Source organism: Hibiscus syriacus, unplaced genomic scaffold (genome assembly GCF_006381635.1).
Source record: "Hibiscus syriacus cultivar Baekdansim isolate YM2019G1 unplaced genomic scaffold, ASM638163v2 tig00112852_pilon, whole genome shotgun sequence".
In the NCBI taxonomy this organism is placed as follows: Eukaryota; Viridiplantae; Streptophyta; class Magnoliopsida; order Malvales; family Malvaceae; genus Hibiscus; species Hibiscus syriacus.
The window spans coordinates 517,827-532,049 of record NW_024063410.1 but is presented as its reverse complement, the minus strand read 5'-3'; the positions used below and the strand labels follow the sequence as shown (position 1 = coordinate 532,049).

General features: G+C 38.5%; 1 protein-coding gene across 1 annotated transcript; it reads left to right on the top strand.

The window, feature by feature from the left end:
* Window positions 1-6,044: 6,044 nt before the first annotated feature.
* Window positions 6,045-9,958, top strand: LOC120183883 (putative disease resistance protein RGA4). The gene has a single exon (XM_039188478.1). It carries the CDS (start codon window positions 6,095-6,097, stop codon window positions 9,956-9,958), a length of 3,864 nt encoding a protein of 1,287 aa, XP_039044409.1. The 5' UTR covers window positions 6,045-6,094.
* Window positions 9,959-14,223: the final 4,265 nt, after the last annotated feature.

Genomic DNA, 14,223 nt, shown 5'->3' with positions numbered 1-14,223 from the left:
TACTAACTTCAGGTATTAGTTTGAAACATATTTTTCTTTGTTATCTGATGCATTTTGTGAACTATGATAGAATAATGACTTGGGTGAATACAATGCAAGTTTGAAACATTTGTCTTTGTTTTCACTGTTTAAATATCATGTCTGTTTATTTACTGATTTTTATATTTAATTATTTAGCGGCCCGATAGAGTGGATGCTTTACGTCGGGTTATGCTTGCACGACGGAGTTCACGCATCAGACAGCGTGCACGTGCTATTAAGTCTCCGTACACCCCAATAGTGCGAAGACACCGCAAGAAGAAGCCCGACTCGCCTGTCATCCCTCAAGAGTCCACTCCTATCGTTGAAGAGGCCCCCCCTATCATTCCTCGAGAGTCCCCTCCCACCGTTCAAGAGGCCACTGTCATCATTGAAGAGGTCCCTCCCACCATTCAAGAGCCCGATTCACATGGCGTCATATGTAGGCTTCTTGAGAAACCCTCTGACGTGCCGGACATGATGGATTCAAGTTGGCTCTCGTATGAGTTACCGGCCAGTACCATACCGGTATCTGAAGAGGAGAGGGAACAACTACCGGACACAATTCTGGATAACACCCTTTGGGCTAAGACCGCTGTTGATTTTTATCTACATGAGCAGAGCCAGGGGTGTTTCACTGACATATGCAAGCTCACCGATGATATCTATTTGTTGCTTGATCGGTCTTGGTGGGGCGTATTATTAGGGGTCGAAGACAATGGCTATTTCGATGGGGGGGGTAAGTCTTATATTTTTCTTATATTTCAATTTGATTAATTTTTTTTTTAAATTTATGTAAGTCACTAATATATGTCTTTTTTTGTAAAACAACATATCGATGCGTGGGTGACACGTCTTCTAATAATAAGAAAACTTAAGAAAAATAAAAATATACGATATACAATTATGCCGACGTCTTTTCACGCCATTCACTTGAAGAATGCACGAGATGAATCATTTGATTTGGGCAATGGACAAGCTAAACTTTATCCTGCATGGTGGGAGGTCGATAAGGTTAGTATTTATTTTAGATTGAGTTTAAAGGTTTTATGAAATAAGTGCGCAAATGAATGAATTATTACTTATGATTGCAGGTGTTTATCCCTGTTTTGGAACGTAAACATTGGATTCTCGTCGAGCTTCAGCTCCCATCCCTTAAGACAATAGTGTATGACAGCATGATAAATTACATATCATTGGCTGATTTAAGAGATGTTATTAAGGGATGGAGCTCTCATTTGGCTAAATTCTTGGATGCGATCAATTATTGGACTCGTTCTGGAAACAAGAAGCCAAAGAAGCTCAATATTACAGTTATTAGAGACGAGACCGCGCCACAACAAACGAGCGGAGCCAGAGGAGATTGTGGTCCTCTCGTATGCTTGGCGTTGGAGCGTTTGACGACGGGAAGCATCAAGTATCTACCTCCCACCGATAGAGATAGAGCTGCAGTAGGCTTGTGGTTTCGGCATTATATGGCTAAATCGATATATACGAGACGTTGCCTACCTGCATCCGCGTTATAAAAATGTCCATAAACAATTGGTAAGTTTATATACTTTTGGTTTGAAAATGTTTGGTTAAGTACCTAGAATTCAATAATTTGTTGTTTGTAGGTTTTAGATGTGTAGAAAGTGTTGTTTGAGCAAATGTTTGGTTTCTGCAGGTTAATCTCAGAAGTGAACTGCGTGAAAATGATGTATGGCTGCAAAAGTTGATTCAATAGTTTAATTGATTGTTTTTTGATTGTTTAATTGATTTGTAAAAGTTGATTCAATAGTAGATGATCGGAAATAAGAATTATTGCTTATTTTTTGATTGTTTAATTGATTTGTAAAAGATGATTTGTAAAAGTTGATTTGTGTAATTGATGCGAATATAATTCTTATTTGTGCTTGTTTAATTGATTGAAATGTAATGGTTGATTTTGTTGATTTCAATCTGCATTATGTTGAAGGCAAAATTGACTATCGCAATGCGAAATGAAAATCGCAATGCGAAATGAAAATCGCAACGAGAGAATCGCAATGCGAAATGAAAATCGCAATGCGGAAATTAAAATCGCAACGGGAGAATCGCAATGCGATTTTAATTTCGCATTGCGATTCTCTCGTTGCGATTTTCATTTCGCATTGCGATTTTCATTTCGCATTGCGATTCTCATTTCCGCATTGCGATTTTCATGTTGGGATTTTCATTTCGCATTGCGATTCTCTCGTTGCGATTGTAATTTCCGTGTTGCGATAGTCAAATGCATGCCTAATAGTGATAACAACTGAATAACAAGAGTTGGTTAAGTCAAAATGGTTGGCCTGAGTCATTAATTCAACTGAAAATGTTAAAAGTTCACAAATAAAATCCACATAATACAACGTTTGCATTTAAAAATCACCTAAGTTAACAGTCCCAAAAGGTGAAGCCAATTGTGATTGGGATTTTAAAGATGATTGCCTTTTGCTTGACACCATATGAGCTTTGGATTTTGATGAGGATCCATATTTTGGTAGAGGAAAAGATGATTTTGATGGCACTGGTGATCCACATGTCAACCTTGTATGACCACTTTCCTTGCACCGACTACATGTCGATCTCTTCTTCTCTTCACCCTTAGACGGTATACGATCGTGACTTTTTGGTCGGCCAGGTAGCCTTCTGTCCATGGCTGGTGGCAAAACTGTTTGTAAGTCATCTGGTATGTCCCACTCAGAAGGATGTGGAATAGGGTAGACAATCTCGGCATAAGTCTGTCGATAAACTTCTGTAGTGTAGCAATCCATAGCGTATGCGCTTGAATCATCTTGGTTTAAATGAAGAGCAACTTTTATAACATGGCCACACGGATAACCAGATGTTTGCCATTTCATACAACTACACGTCTTTGCATTTAGATCGACTAGCCCATTTAAGTTATTATCCAGTACTTGAAACAAAGTGTTTGAACATGGTTCAACTCTCCATGACGTTGACTTCACAACACGTTTCGTTATCTTTTTTTCAGTCCATGGTGTAACACGATGTTCCAATGTTCCTGTAAATTTAAATAAACAATACTTAGTAAATATATAAATATGACAAGTTACGAATTCAAAGAAATAATACCTGCATGGTTTCTTTTCTTGTAGTACCACTGTTGAATAGAGGCTCGAAAAACTCCATTAACATAGTAATGGGTAATTTCCGGGAATGACGACTTAGAGCGTTGATTGATTCTGCACTATTAGACGTCATGAAACCATATCTTGCTCCAAGTTGATGTACTCTTGACCATCTTTCAAACCCGACATCTTCTAGTGTTTGAACACACTAAGGCAAAACACGTCTTAAACAATTTATATGCTTATTGAAATCCACTTCCCGATAAGCTTTTACAGCCTTCCAGTATGTCCATTTGTGCTTTTTTATACCAGCAGACCTTGATTTTAGATTTCTATACAAATGAACACCACAAAGTCCATGAAAAGCATCTGGGAAACACCTTCTAACAGCGTTGTCAATTGAGTTTGCCCTATCGGATATGATTGTCAGATTGCTAATAGGACCTATGCAATCCCTAAGATGCCCCATAAACCATGTCCATGAATCAGAGGTTTCAGATTTGCCAACCCCGTAAGCTATTGGCAATATCCCATTGTTAGCATCCATGGCTACTGCTAATAAGTTTACTCCAAGGTATCGACCTTTCAAATGTGCTCCGTCAACTATAATAACTGGGCGCATGCAAGTAATAAACGAACGAATCTACAAAATAATATACACAAGAAATATAATCATTTAAATGTGAAATGCATGTAACTAACAAAAATGAGTCAACAAAATTATATTGATTTACTAACCGTAGCACCAATGGCGATAAACAGCAACTCAAAGCGTCCATCTCTATCTGTTTTGATATGAGTTACCGACCCAGGATTTTTCAGCTTTAAATTGTGACAATAAGCCGGCAGTTGGGCAAACGATGCTTCTGGCGACCCCCTCAACAATTCCAAGGCATAACATTTGGCTCTCCAAGCTTGAGAATATGATATACTAATCTTGAACCGAGCATTCATGTCAGTCATAATTTCATGTCCCCGATATACCCTGCCATTCAAAAACATTAACTCAGCCAGAAAACCACCCAACACCTTTTTGTTTGCCTGTCTATGGTGAGGAAAAACTTGGGTTCTTGAACATGTATGTTTATCAATAAAAGTCCTAACTTGAAACATTTCGCAATCTTTTATTCTCTTTGCAATCATTCGCCACATACAGTTTTTGTCAATCATACACCTTGTTTCGAAACGATCTTTGCTTGATTTGTTAACTTTTAGTTGATAGCCATCTTCCACACATTTCGTATACAAAGCTATCTTCAAGTCTTCCTTTGTATCAAAACAATCATCTTTCTTGATACGAATAACTTTTGTGTAACAATCAACTGCTTTCTTTACCAACTCTTCTTCCGGTATCTGAAGTAATTCTGGCATATTCCAGTTATACGCCCGTGGCATTTTCTTTTCTTCGGGGATTTTTTCTTCTTCTTTTTCTTCTTCAGGATTATATGAATTACAGAATGGATGTTCAACATGTTCATTCACAGTCGTAACTTCCTCCTCATTATCATCAACAATACATTCTTCGGCAACGGCTGTTTCATCATCAAAATTCGGGTATTGACCAATATCAAAATCATTACACGCAGGGTCTGTTTCTTCTTCTGAAACATCATCAAAATCCGTGTATTGACCAATATCAAAGTCCGGATATTGACCAAGACCAAATTTCGAATACTGACTAGTACTCACAATTTTTCTGTTGGCTCATCATCGTCTAACTGGTCAATACGAAAACCGGAATTTGGTGCTGAAAGTTGATTGGGATTTGGATTAGAGAAAGGTTGTGGGTTTTGAGAAAAACTTAGTTGATTACTACCCGCTACTGACCCAACAATACTACTTCTAGGTTCAACAACATACAATGTAACATCATCTTGTGAAACACTAATGTAAGCAATGAATCGTTCAACATCTTCATTGTCGGTTAACAAATAAACTTTACCATTTCTCTGATAAGATAGCCTAAATCCACTTAGGGGCTCTAAATTCAATTTATTTGAAACACGTAGCATTAGAGTTTCATAAGTTAACTTTTGTAAAGACAATTTTAGTTGAAGATTCATGGGTAAAGGCATATATTGTAAAACACCATGAACATTATCCCATGACCCTCCAAAACACAAATCTATCCAAACATGATCAACATTAGATGATTTCATGGTTGTAAATTAATTTACTAAACAGACGACCTGCGAAACTAAAACCTGTTGCCGGATTGGGAAGGATGTCGTTGGATATAGGAACGGATGTCGCCGGAGAGAGTGATAGATGGAGATGGAATGAGTTGCGATTTAGGGATTTAGTTTATGATTTCAGTGTTATATACCCAAAATTTCAGTGTTGTGATTTACAGATTCTCGTTGCGATTTACGGATTATCGTTGCGATTTACAGATTCTCGTTGCGATTTACGGATTATCGTTGCGATTTACAGATTCTCGTTGCGATTTACGGATTATCGTTGCGATTTACGGATACGCGTTGCGATTTACGGATACGCGTTGCGATATACGGATACACGTTGCGATTTACGGATACGCGTTGCGATATACGGATACACGTTGCGATTTACGGATACACGTTGCGATTTACGGATACACGTTGCGATTTATGTGTTCGCGTTGCGATTTTGATATTCGCGTTGCGATTTTGGAAAATCGCAATGCGAATTTGTACTATCGCATTGCGATTTTCAAGAATCGCGTTGCGATTTTGGAAACTGATTTGCGATTCTGGGGATCGCGTTGCGATTTTTATTTCGCGTTGCGATTTTGTTGGTCATTTTGGCAAATCCAAAAAAAGTTGGTTAAAATCGTATATTATAACTTTTTTTTGGTCACTGAGGCGATTTTCTCTTTTAGTGGAGTTGTATCTATAAAATACTACACAAACCACTTGTATTAACACCTGCATTTTCAATTCATCTCATCTCCTCTTACAAGTAATCAAACACTTTAGCCTTCGTTTGTGTTTCAACCAGCAATGGCCGAAGGAATCGCCTTTGACATCGCCGGATGGCTCATTTCTGAACTGAGCTCCCCTGTTCTGGAGCAACTTGGCTTGTGGTGGAATTTCAAAGACGACCTCGACGACCTCAAAAGCACCATCTCCGCAATCAAAGCCGTGCTTCTCGACGCGGAAAAGCAGTCCGTGACCAGCGAACTCGTCAAAGATTGGCTTGCAAAGCTGAAAGATGCTATGTATGACGCGGAAGACTTGCTGGATGATGTCCGTACCGAAGCCTTGCGGAAGAATCTGATGAGTGGGAACAAGTTCACCAAAGAGGTACGCGTTTGCTTCTCGAGATCGAACCCCTTTACTTATGGTCGAAAAATGGGACGAAAAATCAAGGCCATCAAGGCCAGATTTACTTCCATTCAAAGTCAGGCCAACATGTTGAACTTGGTTCAGCGTGACCATCCTGTGGAAACCTCTTTCATGGCCAAAAGGAGGCAGACGCACTCTTTTGTGTCGAAAGGTGAAATCATAGGGAGGGACAATGACAAAACAGCTCTTCTAAGACTCTTGTTGGAGTTTCAAAGTGAAGAGAATGTTTATGTCATTCCGATTGTGGGGATCGGAGGCTTAGGCAAGACTGCGTTGGCGCAGTTTGTCTATAACGACGAAATGGTTGAAAACCACTTCGAGTTAAGGATGTGGGTCTGTGTTTCTGATGTTTTTGAAGAGAAAACAATTGTACAAAACATCATTAAATCTGTAACTGATCAAGCACCTAGTAAAAAACTCGAAATGGATCAACTGCAAAAACAACTTCGGTACAAAATTGACGGGAAAAAATATTTGCTTGTCTTAGATGACATTTGGAATGAGAACTGGAACCTATGGATTAGCTTAAAGAAGTTACTGATGGGTGGAGCCAAAGGGAGTAGGATAATCGCAACTACTCGCTCTGAGAAGGTAGCTAAGGTCACTAGTAATTGTCGGCCACATGTTCTAAGCGGCTTGTCTGATGATGATGCATGGTTTTTGTTCAAAAATATAGCTTTTGAACAAAGATTTGCAGATTCGACAAATTCAGCCTTTGTGGAGATAGGAAAGCAGGTTTTGGAAAGGTGTCATGGAGTTCCTTTAGTCATAAGGACAATAGCTAGTACCTTATCATTTAAAGATACTGAAACTGAGTGGCTTTCTTTCAAAGATAATGAACTTGCTAGAATATCTCAAACGGACGAAAATATTTTGCCTACACTTAGGTTGAGTTATGATCATCTCCCATCTCATTTGAAGCATTGCTTTGCTTATTGCAGACTGTACCCAAAAGATCATAGATTTGATGTGCAAGCAGTTGTTCGATTCTGGATTGCACAAGGGTTTGTAAAACAATCAAATCCGAGTGAATCTCTTGAAGAGATTGGGTTCGAGTATTTTAAATGTCTGGTTGAAAGAAGTTTCTTTCAAGAGGTAGAAGAAGATGAATTTTGGAGAGTAACATGTAAAATGCATGATTTGATGCATGATCTTGCTGAATCGGTAGCAGGGAAGGAGAGCTGCATTCTAGATTCAAGTACAAGTGAGATTGATGAGAAATGTCGTCACGTATCGATTGATTTTTCATTGATGCATTTGCTCAAGGGAAAGAAATTGCGGAGTTTGTTAAAATTTTCAAGCAACTTTGAATATATGAATCATGCAAATTGGGATTTAATAATTTCAAATTGTAGATGCTTGCGTGTTTTAGAATGCAATTATTTAGGACTTGATACAGTTCCAGGCTCCATTCATAAGCTGAAACATTTGAGGTACCTTGATCTTTCTTTCAATGACCAACTTCAGGTCCTCCCAAAGAGTATTTGCAAGATACAAAATTTGCAAGTGCTGAAACTCGACTACTGCTTTGAGCTTAAAGAATTGCCAAAGAAGATTGAAAACTTGGTGAACCTTACCCATCTTCCGTGTGCTTTTTGTGCCTTAACTCATATGCCACGTGGAGTAGGGAAGCTGACTTCGCTTCAGACGTTAAGCATGTTTGTTGTGGATAAAGACGGTTCCCATGGTGCTGCTGCTGCGGATCTAAGTGAATTGAGTCAGCTCAACAACCTGAGGGGAAAGCTAAGAATAAGAAAATTGGGATTCGTGAAAAATGCAAGAGAGAAGTTTAAAGCTGCTAATTTGATAGGGAAGCAACATCTACGAGAACTGGTTTTAGAATGGAGCGGTGCTAGTGAAGATGAAGAGAAGTCACTTGAAGACCTCCAGCCCCATCCTAATCTGAAGAAGCTCCGCGTGATAGGATGGAGGGGCGATGCCAAGTTCCCAAGTTGGCTTGGTTTGCTCACAAATCTGGTGGATATTGGAATATGGGGTCCCAGTAAATTTAAACATCTCCCTTCCTTTGCTCGATTGCCACATCTTCAACGGCTTATCATTTTTAATATATCTGAGCTGGAGTCCATGGACGGCAGTGAGCCCAGTGGAGGACAAGATGAATCAGAATCATTCTTCCCATCGCTTACATTTCTCACGCTCAGCAACTGCCCAGATATGCAGAGTTGGTGGAGGAAAAGCCCGATCGACTATGATAAGGATGACGACAAGGATAGAAGAGCATCAACCATGGCATTTCCTTGTCTCTCCTATTTATGCATTGAAAAATGCCCTTTGAGTTCAATGCCGTTGTATCCATCAGTCGAAGATAAGCTAATCTTGGTGAATACCAGTTCAAGGCCATTAAAGCATACCATTCAAATGAGCGACACTACACCGTCAACCTCATCTCTCCCTCTCTCCAAATTGAAATATTTCAAAGTGGGGAATATTCATGAAGAACTGGACTACGACATGCTAAACGAATTCCTGCAAAAGATGACTTCTCTTGAGCATCTGGAGATTATTGAACTTCCACAGCTGGCGTCTCTTCCCCTTTGCCTCCAGCATCTTGTTCAGTTGAAAAAACTAGAAATCAAGAATTGCAGTGGATTGAGGTCACTCTTTCCTGGATTCCAACATCTAACAAATCTAAAAGAGCTTCGTCTAGTAGATTTGCCGAATTTAACATCGCTTCCGGACGAGATGCATGGCCTAACCAGTTTGGAAGAGTTGGATATACTAAATGTGCCCCAGTTGGAGGAAAGATGTAGGAAGGACATTGGTGCCGATTGGCATAAGATTGCTCACATCCCACGCATTCGGGCGGGTTTGGTAGGTGCCCTCCAATCCTTTGAATCATTCATCCACTTTTACAACAATATATTGTGTTTTCTATCATCAAGCTGCGATTATATCTCTTACTTGTTTTCTATCTTCAGGTTCTGGTGCAAGACCTACTGGAGGGCAGTTGAGTATTTATGTGAATTTATAAGCAGAGAAAGAGGAGGATCTGTTAATGTTACTCCAGATGAAACCAAATCTGGGTTTTCAATAACTCCACGAAACACAGCCAGTGAGCTTGAGTTTATAGAACAATCGTTGTCTAGAAGGCCGGGTGTTTGTCAAAATGCCCAGCAGAGGAGTGAATTGGTGGAAAAGGAGCGAAATGAAATAAATGAAATTTTTGGAGCTGTTAAAGTAACCTCAGGTGATATCCCATCTGGGTTTTCAGTTACCCCACGAACCAATGCCAGGGAGTCAGAGTTTATAAAACAATCGTCGTCTGGCAGGCCAGATGTTTATCAAAATGCCCAGGAGAAGAGTGAATTGGTGGGAACAGAGGAGAATGTAACGGCTTTGGATGATACCCGGATGGGGAATTCAGTCGAATTCGATGTTAGTCCAGTGGTTCATGAGATAACTATGATAGTTAGAGCTGGAAACGCCTCGATTTCCATGGAGGAACAATTAGATAAATCAGGGTTTTCTTTTGAACCTGAAGTTTTCAATACCAAGTAATTTAGGTTGGGTTTAGAATGTTTCACTAACCTCAAATAACCATTACATTTTAATTTCTTAAATTATTTGACCGTAACAATCTAAATTATTTCTCAAGTTATTTCTTTTAACTTTAAAATATTTTATATTTAATGTAATTCATTAATTTTATTTTTAATAAGTTTTATATTTTAATTATGTAATTTGAATTTTTAAATTTTATGGGAGGAATATGTATTATAGACTTTTAAAATTTCAATTATATATTTTTATGTAATTTTTTAAAGTAATATAATTTAAAGAAAAAAAATATGAACAGAGTACCGGTGATACGAAAATGCGGGTACTCAAATTTACGGGTACTCGAGCTTAACGGGCCGGGACACGAGCCGACACTTTGGCAACCTGTACCCATAAATGTGGCCACCTATATTTTGATTTTTCATTAATTCCTTTGCATAACTGAAACAAGTTGCGAACTTTGTTTAAAATCTCAAACAAGAAAGTTTAAAATATGTACGAGGCTCCATTGAAAAGCTTTCAAACAAAGTTTATATCAAGAATGATTATTTAATCGAATCGAGCTAAATAATTTTTATGAGTTAATTAACTTGAAAAATTCAGTTTTTTTATTCAAATTTTATTAAAAGACAAATCAAATTTATAAAATTTAAGTGGATTCTAATTATTCAAATTTAATCGAATAGTAAAAGTCGTTGAGGAGAAATATCTTGCTCGTTAGGCCAATTTTGACTTTTGAGACGAAAGGGCCTACTTTGATTTAATAAGAGACTTTGCTCCTATCGTTGAAAGCTTTTATGTCTTCTTCTCAGGCCGAAGACCCTACTTTGCTTTAGTCCTCGAGCCACTTGCTTGAATTATTGAAAATATTTACATGATAGAAAGGGGAGACAAGAAATATATAGAACAATATAACACTTGCTCTAATTGCTGATAAATATTATCAATCAATTGGTGATATTGTTGAATCCATTTACTATTAAAAGTTAAAAAATGATCAACCGACTATTTATTATATTCTAAACTTATCATTTTCGGTTAAAAATTTGACGACGGTTTAAGTCGTACGTTAACCTGCTGACTGAGATAAGATAAAATCTGATCATATCTTAGTTAACATGTTAACGTCAAACTCATACGTCTGTTAACTTTTTAATGGAAAAGGACGAGTGTAGAACATAATGAACATTCGAGTGACCATTTTGTAACTTTTAATAGCTGAGAGACTCAACAAAGCAACTCCCCATAGTCGATGAACCATTTTATAACTTTTAATAATCTAAGGCCTCAATAAAGTAATATCTTATAGTCAGAATCATTTGTATACTTTATCATTTTTTTTATTTTTTCAATGATTAAATGGAATTATCTGACATGTCAAAGTTACTGTTAATTTTTTAACGGTGAGTGACGTAAATGAGACTAAAATGTAACGTTAGTGATTATTTTTAAAAAATATAGTTGAATGACTAAAAAAGAACAAGAGTGATAGTTGGGTGACTAAATATATAGTTTACCATTTTTTAATATTAAACAACCTTTTTAGTGGGAGAAAATCGCCTCAGTGACCAAAAAAAAGTTATAATATACGATTTTAACCAACTTTTTTTTGGATTTGCCAAAATGACCAACAAAATCGCAACGCGAAATAAAAATCGCAACGCGATCCCCAGAATCGCAAATCAGTTTCCAAAATCGCAACGCGATTCTTGAAAATCGCAATGCGATAGTACAAATTCGCATTGCGATTTTCCAAAATCGCAACGCGAATATCAAAATCGCAACGCGAACACATAAATCGCAACGCGTATCCGTAAATCGCAACGTGTATCCGTATATCGCAACGCGTATCCGTAAATCGCAACGCGATATTTAAAGCGCCATTATAATCGCTACGCGTATTTTATTTTCAAATTACAAAAACCAATATTAAGACAAAATCCCGTAATCGCAACTCATAACCTAAAACCTAAAATCACAACTCAGTCCCATCTCCATCTCTCACTCTCTACGGCGAAGAAATCCGTCCCCATCTCCGAAGATTTCCGTCCCCATCTCCGGCGAAATCCCTCACAACCATTCACGGTCAGAAATCCCTCACAATATTCAGAAATGGAAAATCAACCTCCGAGGGTTAGTTTTTTTAATTATTTTTATTTTGAAATGTTTGCATTATTGTAGGTTTTTCATATTGAAACTGATGATAAGTTTACTGGTCATTTCAATAATAGATTAACCATTTCACTTAGATTTCATTTCGCGTTACGATTCTGTCGTTGCGATTTTCATTTCGCGTTGCTATTCTCTCGTTGCGATTTTCAAGTTAGTATTTGTCTTTGTCTTTGTTCTGTCTTTTGGTTGAAGTAATGCAATCCATTCAAGTTTCAATTTGCAGAAGAGTCGCAACGAGATAAATGAAAATCGCAACGAGAGAATGACTGTCGCAACGAGAGAAATGAAAATCGCAACGAGAGAATCGCAACGCGATATGAAAATCGCAACGAGAGAATCGCAACGCGAAACCAAAATCGCATTGCGATTTTCATTTCGCGTTGCGATTCTCTCGTTGCGATTTTCATTTCGCGTTGCGATTCTCTAGTTGCGATTTCATTTCGCGTTACGATTCTCTCGTTGCGATTTTCATTTCAACCAAAAGACAAAACAGTGTTGCAAATTTTAGTTTCAAGAATAAACTACTACTTTTTATGTTTATTGTTTTTGGTATATCTTCACAGTGTAGTTTTTGGTATATCTAACTTGGTGTGTTTATTGTTTTTGTAGAAATTTTTTTCGGCTCAATTGACCTTGAGAAATAAAGTCAGCCTGGCCACTACAATTGCTTCGAAGCTTTCACCTGCTCAAAGACAATTGTTTGAGGAAACCTGCTTCGGGCCATGGCTGAGAGTACAGCATCCGGGTGGAGATGCTAATTTGACCCATTTGTGGCTTCAGACCATGACATCAAATCTACCCGACAGTATACAACGTGGTGAGGAAGAGATATGGTTTCATTTTCCACCAGCGTATACTTGTTTTGGGCGGAAGGAGTTCTGCTTAATCACTGGTCTACGATTCGGACACGATGATGTAGGCCGGTACACTCGTCATATCGCCCGCCCATCATGGTTATCCCGGGTTTTTCCGGATGAGTCAATGGAGAAGCCGAACCTACATGTCGACGACCTGAAGAAATTGTTTAATAAGAAAGCTGGTTTCACTCGGATGGATGACGTCGATGTTGTCCGAGTATGCCTTCTACTACTTGTGTATGCCGGCTTTTTAGGCAGAGAGGCCAGACAACCTATTCATCGGGAGCTAATAATATTGGTAGAGGGCCTGAATGCATGGAATCTGTTTCCGTGGGGTTCGTATATATGGAAAGCTACCTGGACTAAGTTGTCGTCTGCCTTTGATGACCGCAAAAGTTTGCGGGGCGATGGGTCCAAATACACTTTGTCAGGCTTTGTTTGGGCCTTTAAGGTAAGAATTTCTATATAATGTTTCTAAAATTATAATTAATTATTTAACAATTACTAATTTTGTTATTATATTGTTTGTAGATTTGGATATTCGAGGCTTTCCCCAGCATGCGTACATATGCAATAAAAACGTCAAATGATATTCCCAGGGCTATTTCCTGGAAGAGGAAAACTCTGTTGGATTGGGAAGACTTAATACCATATGCGACAATAAATAATGTAAGTTAACACAAATACTTTCATATAATATATAAACAAGTTATTAATAGTAGACGTTTAACTTTGTTTGAGTTTTTATATTTTAGGAGGCCAACATTCCATTACAAAGACTAACACCCACGGAGGAAGAGCTTGCCACTGATTGGTGGCAAGCTAGTCAGAGTTTTTTTGATGGCACGGATGATGAGCAGCATCCACTTCCTCCAATTCGAGAGCCATCACCTCACCTAGAGCCATCACCCGATCGACCCGACTATACACCTCTAGAACGAGAGCCATCACCTATCCCGTCACATCATCGAGCCTCTTCTCCACCATCACCTCATGATAGGCGACCGGCAAAGATGCCACGACTCCTATCTCCCTGTTCTCCACCTCCACCTCAACGGGATGAGTCAAGGGAGTTACGTGATGAGGTCAATGCCTTGCGTGAGGAGATCGGTACTCTACGCGATAACGATGGTGCATGGCGTGTGGAGGTGTCAACTTTACGTGGTGAGGTTGCCGCTCTACGTGAGATGATAGTATCGTTGCAGAATGAGGTTCATACTCTACGCAACGAGGTAA